General features: G+C 42.2%; 1 protein-coding gene across 13 annotated transcripts in view; it reads right to left on the bottom strand.

Moving 5' to 3' along the window:
• The window catches only part of KCNIP4 (potassium voltage-gated channel interacting protein 4), a 443,652-nt gene that overhangs the window by 9,122 nt on the left and 418,753 nt on the right, over positions 1 to 15,777 (bottom strand). For all 13 annotated transcript variants that reach the window (XM_082237474.1, XM_082237483.1, XM_082237479.1 and 10 more), the window contains 2 exons: positions 9,828 to 9,897; positions 585 to 655 (listed from right to left, as the gene is read on the bottom strand). In XM_082237474.1, coding sequence (XP_082093600.1) covers positions 585 to 655; positions 9,828 to 9,897 — 141 coding nt within the window. The remainder of the gene's footprint in view (positions 1 to 584; positions 656 to 9,827; positions 9,898 to 15,777) is intronic.

Here is a 15,777-nt window from a genome sequence, read left to right as displayed (position 1 = left end):
AAGAAGAGTTTGGATTTGATATCCCGCCTTTCACTCCCTTTAAGGAGTCTCCAAGTGGCTAACATTCTCCTTTCCCTTCCTCCCCCACAACAAACACTCTGTGAGGCGAGTGAGGCTGAGAGACTTCAGAGAAGTGTGACTGGCCCAAGGTCACCCAGCAGCTGCATGTGGAGGAGCGGAGACGCGAACCCGGTTCACCAGATTACGAGTCTACCGCTCTTAACCACTACACCACACTGGCTCTCGATATTGATACAATTATGAGCTTTTACAGTAATTTCTGTTTCTTTCTTGGAGTAAGTCCTACTAAATCCAGATTGCAAGTATAGATACAACACATTCCATTTAAGACCTTTCTGATCGTTTGCGTATCTTTTTTATACATTTCAGCTTCTTTGTTGTTAATGAAACTTTGAAAAGTCATGATAGTTCAGAAAACTGAAGTGCAGCCCTGTTGAACTCTGTGGGAGAGTTCTGAAAAATATGCTTAACCCTCTCACTGGAATCAAAGGTACTTTAAACATTGGCTGGATCAGATCCTACCAGAGAAACCAGGTGACAAGAACAGAAATAAACAGGCTTACCTCAAAACTCACACTTCCGTTGTGATCTGTGTCAAATGCGTTGAACAGAAAATGTGCGTATGTTGTGGAATCTGCAATGTAAACAAGGTTGTTCCTTATTAATTGCATTCATAAAGAAACTTAATTCAGCAGCCTTATAAAGAAGAACATTTCCCCCCCAACCAGTGGAATTCAGCACCAGGCTTTAATACTTTAATTTACTGGGAACATTTAGAGAACTAGTCCATTTACCATACACCACCGCCCCCAACGTAATTCTTATTTTCCTCTGTTATGAGAGTTATAAGGTCTAAGATATAAAATGTCCATGGATGCACCAGGCAAACACATGCATGGATCTATAAACCACATGTCTGAAACAGTACACAAAAACAGTCCTGAAACCATTTTGACTCTCCCAAATTGACCTCAAATGTTTCTCTTCAAGGAAGAAGGAAATGGAAAAACCTCCCCATTGTCTCTTTGCTCACAAATCCGGTCTTAAGAGTATATGTGTATGAATAAGGACGAGGGTGGCACTGTGGGTTAAACCACAGAACCTAGGACTTGCCGATCAGAAGGTAAGCGGTTCAAATCCCCGTGATGGGGTGAACTCCCGTTGCTTGGTCCCTGCTCCTGCCAACCTAATAGTTCAAAAGCATGTCAAAGTGCAAGTAAATAAATAGGTACCGCTCTGGCAGGAAGGTAAACGGTGTTTCCCTGCGCTGCTCTGGTTCGCCAGAAGCGGCTTAGTCATGCTGGCCACATGACCCGGAAGCTGTACGCCGGCTCCCTCGGCCAACAAAGCTAGATGAGCGCCGCAACCCCAGAGTCAGCCATGACTGGACCAAATGGGCAGGGGTCCCTTTACCTATGACCTGGATTCAGGAACTGAGTATTTACCACCACAAAAGAATGCCCAGGATGCCCAGGTAAAAGCAGTCGGTGACCATTATCAGGTATCCTGGCAGACAGGTTTTCTGCTGTAGGTCGCCCCTTCTGTGAAGTATGTATAGTGTTTTGGGGGATGGCCTTGAGCTACAGGCTGGGCAATTTCAAAAGTCTATATAACGGCTTGCGCACCATTGTTCTGGGTTCCTCCTCCCTGCTGCGTGTGGTGAGTGGGGACCCTGTTGCAACAGTTTAATAAAGATCAGGCTTACTAGCTGCTTTGCTTCTCAATATTCTTTGGTTGGCCTCTGTTATTTTCTCCTACCGATAGAGAACCTACATAAGGACTCTATATGGGCCCTTGGGTACCTCATAAGGGAAAAGGAGCAGTTTTTCTTATAACACCTCTTTCAATAAATATTAGCCAGAAGTCCTCAGAAAAACAGACCAAGTGGCATGAGCTGTGCTTTGGCTATTATCCAGATACTACCCAAAAATTATTTATGGATCTGTATTTCTGTTTCCACAAAAAATACCCTAGAGATGCACAGATCAAGTCCAAGCACTGGAACATATGCAAAGATTCATGCATGCATTTAAGCACATGTGAATCTCTAGACTGGTGTGTGTATGTCTATTGCTGCGGAGCTAATTTAAGTATCTCAAATTCTGCATTCTCAGAATTCTCAGACTATTTCATAATTCAGTTTGAAAAGGAAGAGGGTAATATTCAGCAATGTCCACCAAAGCCTTGCTTTTTGTTATGTTCAAGGTTAAAGTAAGGTGCGTATTCTAAGAACATCTGTTGATATTGATAAGAACACATGTTGATATATACATACTCTTACTCACATTTCTTTAAAGACTCATCACATTTTTTTTATAACAGCTGTCAAAAAATCACTTGTGATTTTGATCACCATCATCAAAATTAATGGATGCAGTCCAACCAAAATGTAGCACTTTATAGGGTGGAAGAAATGCTATAAATAAGTCAGAAACTGAATCGTTATAACAAAAAAAAGGGGGGGGAAGACTATGGAAAATCACAACCCCCCCTTTTTTTTTTTTTTTGCTCTCCACCGCCATCTGGTGTTATATGTTTATAACGAATTCAAAACACTGTTTTTTCACTAATGTAGCTGAGTCCACAGTTAACATTCCCAATGAAATCAATTGATGCTGTCTAACAACAATATTAATAATACTGTACTATGCTGTAAGAGTTTAAAATATTCAGAAATGCACTATATAGAAGATATTATTGATTATGTTATGGAAAATATGCTATGACAGGAAAAATAATTTCAGAGGAGAAGAAAGGTTCACAAAAGCCCAAAGGTCCCACACGTATAAACATTCAGAATTAAACTGAAACCCATCAATCAACAGTATATTTGAACACCATTGTTTTTAAACCTCATAAAAAAACTATGCCAGTGTTATCAGCAACCTTTTGTTTCATTTTCATTTAAAGTTTGTTGATTATCATTTTTATAGGATGGTTGTTAGCTGCCTAGAATTTTCGAATGGAAATAAAGTATTTCCAATGAAACCAATCTTATTTGAATAAAAGGATTTCAATCTTTATTTAGCATGCATATCTAGACTAGTACAGAGGCCCATTTCATTTTCTGAAGACATCTGAAGGCAGCCCTGTTTAGGGAAGTCTTTAACCTTTGAAATTTTATTCTGTTTTAAATCTTCTGTTGGGAGCTGCCCAGAATGGCTGGGGAAAGCCAGCCAGATGTGCGGGGTAGAAATAAATAAATCAGTTGTTGTTGTTTGTTGTTGTTGTTTCTACAATAGCTGGTATACAGTATATAACATAGCACCATGAGGAATTTTGCTACAGCAAATCATTGCCTCTTCTTCCTTCCTTCCTAATAGAAGCATCTAAGGAGGGGAGTAAAAACAAACTGTAGCAGTCAAACCACCCAATTCCATGTTCTGCCTGTCTTGTGCTGGCCAGAATGGAAGGTGTGCAGGGTTGGCTGAAATGAAAAGAAATATACCAGAACCAGGCCTGGCACAATCCCCACCCCCCTTGCCCCGCCCTGGTGGTTTTTGTTGAGAATGGGAGGGCTGTGGGCAGGATATCTACAATTAAGATGAATGTGCTCCCAAAGATGTTATTTTTATTTCAGACTATCCCTGTAATTAAGGGAAATAAGATTTTCAAAGAATGGCAAAGAGCAATTTCAAGATATATTTGGCAGGGCAAAAAACCGAGAATTCAGTTCAAGCTATTAACAGGCGCGAAAGAAAGAGGAGGCTTTGCCCTGCCGGACTTGAAAATATACTATGAGGCATCTTGCCTTTGCTGGTTGAAAGATTGGATAAAATTAGAAAACAAAGAATTGCTAGATCTGGAAGGGTTTGATAACAGATTTGGGTGGCATGCATATCTATGGTATGAGAAAAAGAAAATCCATAAAGGTTTTGAAAGCCACATCTTCAGAGGTCCTTTAATTGAAGTGTGGGATAGGTATAAAAACCTATTAGAACCTAAAGTACCACACTGGTTATCTACATTAGAAGCTATGAGTGTAAAGAAAATTAATATGAGAGGTAATTGGATTACTTATGGTCAACTGTTATTCAAAGAAGGGGGAAAATGGAAAATGAAACCATACGAACAGGTTAAAGAAAATGCATATGACTGGTTGCATTATTTTCAGATAAATGAAATGTTCAGGAAAGACACCAAGGATGGCGGATATGCAGACAAGGATTCAAAATTTCAGACTGAAATAATAAATAATGATTACAAAATCTTATCCAAAATGTATAAGTTGTTGCTAGAATGGAATTTGAAAGATGAGGAAGTTAAGTCGGTCATGATACACTGGGCCAGGGATATTGGATATAATATACAATTTGAGGATTGGGAAAAACTATGGAAAGAAAATTTAAAATTCACAGCATGTATGACGCTAAAAGAGAATGTTATGAAAATGTTTTATAGATGGTATATAACACCGGCGAAATTAGCAAAAATGTATAAGACCTGTAACAAGTGTTGGAAATGTAAAGATAAGGAAGGTTCTTTTTATCATATGTGGTGGGAATGTAAGAAAGTGAAAGGCTTCTGAGAAGGGATATATAATGAAATGAAGAAAATTTTAAAATATACATTTATAAAGAAACCTGAGGCCTTTCTGTTAGGAATACTAGGAAAGGAGATAAAGAGAAAGGACTGTAAATTTTTCCAATATGCAGTGACTGCAGCAAGAGTGCTGCTGGCTCAGAAATGGAAACAAGAGGAAATACCGACAGTGGAAGAATGGAGAATGAAACTGTTAGACTATGCTGAGTTGGACAAACTGACTGGGAAAATCAGATACCTAAGAGACCAAAGGTTCATCGAAGACTGGGGGAAATTTGTGGAATATCTGGAAAGTATAAGTGAGGGACAGATAACGCTAGAGGGGTTTAAAAAAGCACTGTGAAAAACTAAGAAGTATTGTCTAAAGAGAAAGGAAATTAAGGATATAAATAATGTCAATACAAATTATGAAATGCGTATTTAAAATAATGACTATGGATGATTTGCGGAGAAGCTGAAGGAAGTCCAGAAAAGAAGCAATTTGTGAAAATTGGATGTGAAATTTTATGTATATTTTGTTTTGTTGGCTCAAACTTTCCTCCAATCCATCTGTGTCCCTTTTGCCATTTCCAATGGCAAAGCCAGAATAGTGGAAGGCAAATGGCGGAGGTCCTTTTCAACATGGCTGGGAGGGACCAGGGAGAGGGAATTTGCAAAATCCTACAGGACCCGGAATATCCTCCTGGGAGCCATAGGATTGCTGTCCTTTAATGGTGATCCTGATTTGTAGGATCCTGAATTAATTAGAATTTTATTCCCTATATAATTAACCAGTTTGAACACTTCTTTTCTTTCTTCATTTCTTGCATTTTCCTCTTTATTGGTATGTGGCAATTTAAAAAATAAATAGGAAAACAAGCAATGCGTGCTTTCATCGTGTCATTTGTCAGATCGCAGCCACGGAACAGAATCAAAGGTTTTAAACCACACTCTGCAAAAATCAATAAAGAAGAGTACCAGATTTACAGGACTTTGCCTTTAAGACATTTCAGTTAATTCCAGTGGTTTCACAGCCTTCATTCAATAAAATATCCAAGGCAGTGAAGACAATTGTGATTAAACATAAGCCAAAGGTTGTAGTCCTTAAGCTTTTAATTAGAGCTACTTAATGTGATTTCTTTCCCACTAAGTCTGGAATATAAATCAGGACAGAGAGGGGGGGGGGTTTCAGGTTTTTCTTTTAAAACAATTAAATAAGTTTCTGGTTTTGTACCTAGAAGTGGTAACTATGATGATATATTAGTATTCTGACAGGTGGCAGCAGGAAGCAATAGAGAGTGCTAACATCTTAAGAGACTCAGACCATGCAATATCTGGGGTGCAATAGCTTCATTCTCAGTGCAACATTGGCACATTCACAGCAACTATACATCAGGTCTAATCAGACGTTGGAGGGTAGACTTATTACTTTGGTGGCTGAGAAGGTGGGGCAGGAGTGCTACCTTAAATGTTCACCTTGGTTCAGGTGGTGGGGTGGAATGGTTAAAGTGGTTAAAGCCTATAAGAAAACAAATTAAATTTGGAAAGCCGGAGCGTCACGGTCTTACTCAACTGACCTTAGCAGAATGGAAAACCTACACCAGAAACCAACAAGCCTGTTTTAACCAGGTTTCTTATTTTTATTTTTGTAATGTCCGTTTTTGAACACACACACACACACACACACTGCTGAGGGTGTTTTGAACAATGGGAGGCACCTACTTTTTAACATCCAGATAAAACAAAATAATAATCTGGAACTGTTGTTGTTGACAATTAAAGCTGACTTCCATTAGCTCCACAAAATTCTGCCTGTCTTGCTAGGAAGCTGTCTTATACCAAGTTAGGCCACTGAGTATTGCTGACACGAACTGGGATTATTTATTCTTGCTATTATTTATTGCATTTATGTCCCACTTTTTTTTCCTTCTAAGGAGATCGAGGTGGCGCACATGGTCCCCCCTCCCCATTTAACCCCCACAAGAACCCTGTGAGGTGGGTTAGGCTGAGAGGTAGTGACTGGCCCAAGGTCAACCACTGAGCTTCATGTCAGGTGGGGATTTGAACCCTGCTCTCCCAGGATCATGTCTGACAGACACTCTAACCACTGCACCACGCTGGCCCTCCATGGGATTCTTCTCTGGGATTTCAGACAGGGGACATTCCCAGAGTCCCTTGGAGATGCTCAGCGGTGGGCAAAAGATTCCTGCATTTCAGGGGGTTGGACTAGATGCCCATTGTGGTTCCTTCCAACTCTTAAGATTCCATGAACACTGGGATACACGGGACACAAATCCGCCTGCATCCAAAGCAGATGTTGGACCACCAAGCTGTGGTTCTCCCCCTTGTGCCTTTTTTCTCAACATGAGAAAGTGAATGGATGGCATCTTCAAGTGGAAAGTTCTGGTGAAGAACGGCTTAAGAGCACGAGATTGTGGGCAACTCCTATTCAATTCAATGGGATTTGCCCAAGAGAAATCCCAACTAGATTGCTCTTAAAGAATGACGAGTGAAAACACAGTTATACCCTGGCCGTGTAGCTGATTGTTATGTACTGAAGTTCTCACCCTGGGCCAGCAGGGGGATACTGTAGATAGTTATGCAAATAAGGGACCGAAAGTGACATACACTGATTGGATAGTTTTAGAAAATTGTTACAGTTATGTTGTACTGGAGCTCTATATAAGCAGGCTGACTGAACCCTCCAGTTCAGTTCTGTTCTGGCCTGTGAATAAACAAGAGGTGTTTGAAGAATCGCTGTGTCGTCTGATATGTTCACCCACAACTTAACACTGTAAAATATATAAAGGGGGAAAACGTTGAAGACAGAGAAGCTGTAATAAATGCTAGAAGAAAATAACGAGAGGGAAAAGAATACTAAGTGGGGGATTGCATATGACCCACACTATACTCAAATGTATAAGATCTGGAAATTACCAGTGACAAATGCACAGTTTTGTTGAGAGAAAGAAAGCAGCAGGCCTGGCATAACAAAGGAAAACCCATAGAGATAATTGGGGAATCTCAAATCCACACCAGCTTTACGCTTTGACTCACGGTTAAACTGCCGCCTACATTTCCTTCTGCGCACACAAATGTAAGATACTGTAGGAGGGGAATAATTGTGAACATACAGGCACATATAGAGCTTATAAAGAATTATCTACTATGTTGCCAGTTCTCACAAACTCGCAGCAATTTCGCAGGAGGGTGGGCCCTCTTAAATCTCCAACTTTTATTTTCACAATTAAAGACTCTTTATCAGTTAGAACACTTGGAACAGGCAAGCTTAAACTCTTCAATGAGAACCTAGGGCTTTATTTTAGATTTTGGAGATTAGGGGGACAAAGAGATTTCAGTAGAGGGAGCACGGCAAGGTTCTAAGGCCAACTCTTGAATGGATTCAAATTAAATCGCAAGAACAGCAAAGGAAAAAACCCCTATGCAAATGTTAAGAGCACTTGTAGCTAATTTCTTTTTCTATGCTTCATTATATGTGTAGCAATGTAATTAAGATATTCACAAGCAAACATATGACAGACTCCAGATGGCCCTGACCACCTCAGTCATTTAACAGAGAACCAAAGTCTTCAAGGAGACTTGGAGGAATGCTAATGGGCCTTTCTTAAAGACACTTCAGGGCTAAATAATATTTTGACTTTTTGGATATTGTTTGAATAAAAAAATGGAGCCTCATTGCTGCATGCTACAGCCTTGTGGAGTGAATACAGTCGTACCTTGGATCCTGAATGATGCCTTGCCAGTCGAACGTTTTGGCTCCCGAATGCCGGAAACCCAGAAGTGAGTGTTCTGGTTTGCGAACATTTTTGGAACCAGGATGTCCGACGGGGCTTCAGTGGCTTCCGATTAGCTGCAGGAGGTTCCTTCAGCCAATCAAAAGCCGCGCTTTGGTTTCCAAGCATTTTGGAAGTCGAACGGACTTCCGGAACAGATTCCGTTTGACTTCTGAGGAATGACTGCATTCCAAAGTTGTAGCTAAGAAGCCCCTCTGATAAAGTGTTTTTCACTTGAGTGGACATAGAGTGCTCTGCAGATCTGCCTGCCTACTTGCTTTAATATTAAGATGCTGGGAATTTAACAGAGAAGAGAAATGAATGAATGATGGATATCTGCATATCTTGTTGACTTTTAATCCAGCCTTACTTCTAACTTTTAAAAAATCCATTCTACTTTATTTACAGGAGTGCCTGGCCTGCTCTAGTTCATGGGGTCCCGAAGAGTCGGACACGACTAAACGACAACAACTCTTTATTACTATCCAAGAAACCATATCTTTATAATATTTGTCCCTTGTCTAACTCTGGGATGGGGAACTGGATCTGGGTGGTGGGCCAAGTCTTGATCTCCCCCACCCTGTGGTATTCACATGGTTAAAGGTAAAGGACCCCTGGACGGTTAAGTCCAGTCAAAGGCGACTATGGGGTTGTGGCGCTCATCTCGCTTTCAGGACGAGGAAACCGGTGTTTGTCCACAGACAGCTTTCCAGGTCATGTGGTCAGTAGGACTAAACCGCTTCTGGCGCAACGGAACACTGTGATGGAAACCAGAGCACATGGAAACACCGTTTACCTTCTACTTGCACTGGTGTGCTTTCGAACTGCTAGGTTGGCAGGAGCTGGGGCAGAGCAACGGGAGCTCACCCCATTGTGGAGATTCAAACCGCCAACCTTCTGATCAGCAAGCCCAAGAGGCTCAGTGATTTAGACAACACCATGACACCAGGTGGGCTTTTTTGCCATGTGCTTGCAGAGCCCATTTCAAAGAGCTCCACAAGATAGAAAGGGGCTTAGCAAGACCTGACAATGAGCCTCTTTGAAGTGCTTTGCACGGGGGCTTTTCAAGCACCGCCAATCAGATGATTTAAGCAGAACTCCCTCCTGCTGCAGTTTCTCCAAAGCTCAGTACTGAGTTTTGCAAGACCCTACCCACTTGGGCTCCTTTGGGACCTCAAGGCTTTGTTAGTAAACAGGGCGACAGGGAATATATGAATTCAACTATTGCTTTTGTTACTTGTCCAGAGCCTTTGGGATGGAGCGAGCTGTACATTTAAGCAAACAAATTGCAGATGGTGTGCTTTTATAAATAGATATTGCTAGTAGGTATTTCCACTCTTTAATTAAAACCCTGAAGTACTTCTGTCCACCCATTAAGTAGTATAAAAGGCTTAATTAACTAGAACAACAACCTGTTTAGGCCAAATTTCAAAGCAATTATGGCAATTGGTTGTGCATGCAAACAAGACTAATTATGCGCAGAGTACTCACCTCCCTGTGGGAAGAACTGAGAGTAAATCTCTTTGAAGGTCTCTTCATTAACAATCCCACTGGGACATTCCTAAGGAAAGTGGCAAGGAATGCATATAAATAACATGCTCATGTACAAATTGTACAAGAGACTGCAAACAGCGAGGATTTTACCACTACCAAACAGAGATTTCGAAAACTACTTTACAAAAGTTCTTTTCTGCTAAAGGGGCCAAAGCCTGTCCAAACTCTATTTCTCCAGAAGCAGGGAAGTTCACATACGAGCTCCCCCCATCTCCTAGCAGGGATATTCACTGCAAGGAGAAATGTGAGTAGCATTGTTAGATTCCTGACACATTCTACGCTGTTCCCATTAAAAGAAGTTGAGCTGATATCTGCAGTGATCAGTGTGATCTTGATATCCTGATTCAAAGAGGAACTAGAAAGATATTTTGCTGAGCAAAGTGAGGCTATTGGAAGAACTGGCATCGGTCAGGGGCACACCATTATGTTTCAACCCCACCTTGATCTCTGCGCCCATTTACAAAAGATGTACAGTGCACCAAACTATAATACAGTAGTGCCTTGGTTCTCGAACTTAATCCGTTCCAGAAGCCCGTTCCAAAACCAAAACATTCCAAAACCAAGGTGCGCTTTCCCACAGAAAGTAATGCAAAACGGATTACAGTAATCCGTTCCAAGCTGTTGAAAAACGACCCCTAAAATGCTTCTCCCCACCACCCCAATCAGCGTGATCTCTCTAAAAATGGAAGCGCAACACTAAAAACGGAAGCTCAGGACACGTTCGACATCCAAAAAATAATTCAAGAACCGGAACGCTCACTTCCGGGTTTGCGACATTCAGGTTCTAAGTTGTTTATGAACTAGGCTGTTTGAGAACCAAGGTAGCACTGTATCTGCTTTTATAACTGAGATTTTAGAACAAAGGTTGTTGAGCATATTTAGGATGCAATTCTAGATATCAAGTTTGTAGTGCAGCTTGAGGCTTTCACACACACACACACACACACACACACACACACACACCCCTCTGTTTTCAAGAAGACCAAAAATATGTAGAACATGCCTTCTTTTTGATCAGGTCAGGTGCCTGAGGGCGTTATGAGACATGGCTCTGTTTTTGAGGGCCGAGTAGGGTTGGTGGCCAAGAAGAGAAACCAAAGGTGATACCAAGGTTCTCAGGAAATGGGTTGTGGAATTCATTTTCTTGGGAAACAAACTACTGCTTTGACTGGCTGAAAGATGAAAGGTGCAAGTGTTTTCTAGATTAGGCTGCTAGAGAGAAAGCGAAGAAGGAGAGCTGTTTCTGTTTGTTTAGCTATGGCTGTCAAAAGCAGGGGACGCGGGTGGCGCTGTGGGTAAAACCTCAGCGCCTAGGGCTTGCCGATCACATGGTTGGCGGTTTGAATCCCTGCAGCGGGGTGAGCTCCCGTCTTTTGGTCCCAGCTCCTGCCCACCTAGCAGTGGGCAAGTAGATAAATAGGTACCGCTTCATAGCGGGAAGGTAAACGGCGTTTCCGTGTGCTGCGATGGTGCCGACTCGCCAGAGCAGCTTCGTCACACTGGCCACGTGACCTGGAAGTGTCTCCGGACAGCGCTGGCCCCCGGCCTCTTAAGTGAGATGGGTGCACAACCCTAGAGTCGGACACAACTGGCCCGTATGGGCAGGGGTACCTTTACCTTTTTATCAAAAGCAGAAGGGAAGTCCAGACTCACCCTCAAGATGTGACTTCATCAGACATAATGAAAATAGCGCCCAATGTGCCTTAAAAGAGAACTAACGTCCCAACTGAAGGAAGCTACTGAGAAACAGACTTCCGGGTTAGCGCGAAAGGCTAATGGCGGATTCCCTCTGAGCTCCAGAGGGAATCGGCTCTGTAGAAGACGGGTCTTGCCGCGGCGATGACGCGGGGACCCTCAGAAACCACAGGTGCTGAAGCCTGTGGACTTGGTGACTCAGCGGGCACCATTTGCGCCCCCGACCCGCGAAGAAGCCTTTTTAAAGGCTTCAGAGCAGGGGACGGAGAGTGGCGTGGTGCTGAGAGTAGACCGCTTCTTCTACGGAGTGAAGCCGCATGCCATGGCCGGAGAGCGCTGACTTCTTTCTTTGAACATTTGGACTTTAAAAGTAACAACCCGTGAGTAGTACAGAAATTGGAACTAAAAATCATTTTTTTCTGAATTTGGCACAATCGGGGGAGGTGCTAAAAGGAAGTCTGTCTCCCTTTCCTGTAGATAAATTAAAGCAAGAATTGATAACTAAGGTTGAGAGAACATCCTTCTCTTTACGAGATAAAAGCTATTAATTCCACAACTTGGCAATGTAAGTAACTTTGCTGGAGGATAAGAACTGATTTTAAGAGCTGAAGTGCAACCCTCCGGGACCCGGGAGTGATCCGCGAGAGAGCCTGCTGAGGAGACATAAAGAGTTTGACAGCTGTCAAAGTTGGAAAAGGAAAAAAAATTGGTTTCTGCTATCTTTGCTGGTTATTTTTGTTACAATTTGACTTTAAACTGTTGAAAATAAAGAAGAATAGAAACAAATTAACTTGAATGTTGGATTGGAGGTGGAAGGAATATTAAGTAACTAGAATCCCTCTAGGGGGGGTTCTGAGACATTACAATGGCTGCAGGTGGAAAAATACAGGCTGAGCTGGATAGAATGTTTTTTCTCTTGGGAAAGTTACAAGGTCAGAGTGAAGCTTTGGCTACAAATGCTACAACTTTGAATTTAAAAGTAAACAAACTTGCTGAATGTGTCAAGGACTTGACTCAAGAAACCTATGCAGCTGAACAAGAAGAGATATGTGCTGTTTCAGAGGAGTGGGAAGGAGGAGCTGAAATGCCGCAGACGACAAAGGAGAGGCAGAGGCCTGCTAAGATAGATGCTAAGAAAAACAAGATCTGGATTATGAGAACTTGGTTTGAATTAGAGAATGAAGAATGGAGGGATCTCCCTATTGGGAGATCTGAAGACCTATGGATCTGTTCAAGGCGAAAGTTGAAGCTTTTGGGACATTTGGGACATTTGGACTTAAAAGCAACAAGAAACACTTTTGAACATGGAGGTCTGGTTGGAAGAAACCAGAACACTTTTGAACATGGAGGTCTGGTTGGAAGAAACATAGACCCTATTGGGACAGAGCTTCTCCGAGACCTGATGTCTAATATAAAGGACTACCAAAAAAACTGGCAGAGAGGGACTGAGAGAGATTTGAGGGCCTCGGATGTGAGATCTCCAGGCTGATAGTTGATGGACTGATGGACATTTTTGGGGGGATCGAAACCGGGGGGGGGGGGATCGAAACCGATTTGGAATCCAAAGGGTGTATAATTATATGTTGTTTTTCTGTTATTTTGTTTTGCAATTAATATAAAAATTGGGAAATTCGTGGAAGGGAATTTGGGTCGACCTTAGAAAAGGGTGTAAAGAATGAGTATTGTTGTTTAAATTGAGGTCTATAAGTTAAAATTGGTTAATTAAGATGAATTAAGTATAATAATAATAAGGTAAAAGCTGGGGACAAGAACTTGCTGAGCTAACTATTGGAATTGGAATACAAGAAGGGGAGGTGCGGGGAAGTCAGGGAAAGATGTTAAGAAAATAAGGATTTGAAACTATACTTGTTATTTGTGTTGTGTTTGTTTGTGTTTTTGTGTTTGTTTAAAACTTTAATAAAAATGTATTTTTTTAAAAAAGAAGCTACTGAGAAACAAGCTGTACCTGAACAATGGAGGGGGGGGGGAGGCAGCTTAGATACACATTCCTATATATCAAAACCCTACGTACTCCTTGGTCCTGAATGGGGTACCTGTGCCCCTGAAGGACCAGGTGTGCAGCCTGGGAGTCATTTTGGACTCTCAGCTGTCCATGGAGGCCCAGGTCAATTCTGTATCCAGGGCAGCTGTTGACCAGCTCCATCTGGTACGAAGGCTGAGACCCTACCTGCCCGTGGAATGTCTCGCCAGAGTGGTGCATGCTCTAGTTATCACCCGCTTGGACTATTGCAATGCTGCTTTTGAAGGTGACTCAGAAACTACAACTCATCCAGAATGCAGCAGCTAGGCAGGTGATTGGGAGTGGCTGCTGGGACCACACAACACTGGTCCTCGAGTGCATTTCTGAGCGCGATTCAAAGTGTTGGTGCTGACCTTTAAAGCCCTAAACGGCCTTGGCCCAGTATACCTGAAGGAGCGTCTCCAACCCCATCGTTCACCTGAATTCCAACTCTGAGGGCCTTCTGGCGGTTCCCTCTCTGCGAGAAGTGAGGTTACAGGGAACCAGGCAGAGGGCCTTCTCAGCAGTGGCACCTGCCCTGTGGAATGCCCTCCTATCAGATGTCAAGGAGATAAAGAATTGCATAACTTTTAGAAGACATCTGAAGGCAGCCCTGTTCAGGGAAGTTTTTTTATGGCTGGTGCTTTTAATATTTTGTTGGGAGCTTCCTAGAGTGGCTGGGGAAACCCAGTCAGATGGGTGGCATATAAATAAAATAATAATACTTATTGTTATTATAAAATGAAATCCTCCATCAGGTGTGTTCAAATTTGAACTCCTCAGACAGCGCTGGACTCTCTAGAGAAAGTTATGACTTCAGGCATGAGAGTTCCGGTACAAGAGCATTTCACCATGCCAGGGCTTTCAAAATATTCTCTTTAGTTACATACTCTGCCATTTATAAAGTACCCATACGTCATTATTACATGTTATTTCACCAGCTCGTAATAGAAGGGGTATAAGAAATGTTCGTTACCAAAGTTTGGACCAAGAAGCTGCAGGAAAGCCCTCACAAAATGGCTGGCTTAGGGGTTCGTGCTTCTAACTTCCTTTCTATCATGAATAGGAAAAGCTGCCATTTTAAAAATTCCACACACAAAATACTACTATTTAGAATTACTATTTAGAACTGAAGTTCTGCCTTCTAGTGGGAGTTTCAGCATTCTTAGACACAAGAGGGCAGCAATGTGCTCAATAACAACAACAACAAAACCCTTACAAAAACCAAGTCCATTGTATAGTATTTTAGCATCCTATCACAGCACCACAATATCTGTAAGCAACCATATGATTAATTATGTGGAAGGGGAAAAATAAAAATGATATTTTAAGTTTCTTAGCTTCTCGAGTAATTTATCGGATTTGAAAAGTGCAATGAGTTTCATCATGCAAGTCCTCTAGCTATGGGTGGGTGTCTTAAGGGTGTTTTGAACATGACTGCCACTTGAAGATCAACTAGAGGGCAGATCTCTCACAGTCCAAGTGTTACACCAACAATACGTTAATTTCCTGAAGCAGCTAAATATAGCAGTTTTATTTTCGGAATAGCCAATCCTCAGTAGGCTTGCTCAGACGCACTGTTCTTTTCCAATTCAGCACCCTTTTGCTATGCATATGTTTCAGTTTCCAATATTCTGCCAGCATTTATTGGTCACAAAAAGAAGTCATAGCATCGCTACACAGATAGGAACTGGCTTGCTTCTTCGCAGCTCCCACTCAGTCCAATAAGCCAAAGGTCCAGTTCACATGTCATGATAAAGGTAAAGATAAAGGGACCCCTGACCATTAGGTTCAGTCATGGCCAACTCTGGGGTTACGGCACTCATCTTGCTTTATTGGCCAAGGGAGCCAGCATACAGCATGACTAAGCCGCTTCTGGTGAACCAGAGCAGTGCACAGAAACACCGTTTACCTTCCCGCCGAAGCGGTACCTATTTATCTACTTGCACTTTGATGTGCTTTTGAACTGCTAGATTGGCAGGAGCAGGGACTGAGCAACGGGAGCTCACCCCGTCGCAGGGATTCGAACCGCCGACCTTCTGATCAGCAAGTCCTAGGCTCTGTGATTTAACCCACAGTGATACGTCACTGCTAATAGTTTGTTGCGTGTGAAGACCCCCAAACCCCCTCCAAAATAAATCACGCAGGACACAGAATATTTGTTTAAGATTT

This window comes from Podarcis vaucheri, assembly GCF_965113315.1.
Source record: "Podarcis vaucheri genome assembly, chromosome: 9".
Classification (NCBI taxonomy): domain Eukaryota; kingdom Metazoa; phylum Chordata; class Lepidosauria; order Squamata; family Lacertidae; genus Podarcis; species Podarcis vaucheri.
Note: the sequence above shows the minus strand (reverse complement) of the source record. Positions and strands in the feature narration are given on the sequence as shown.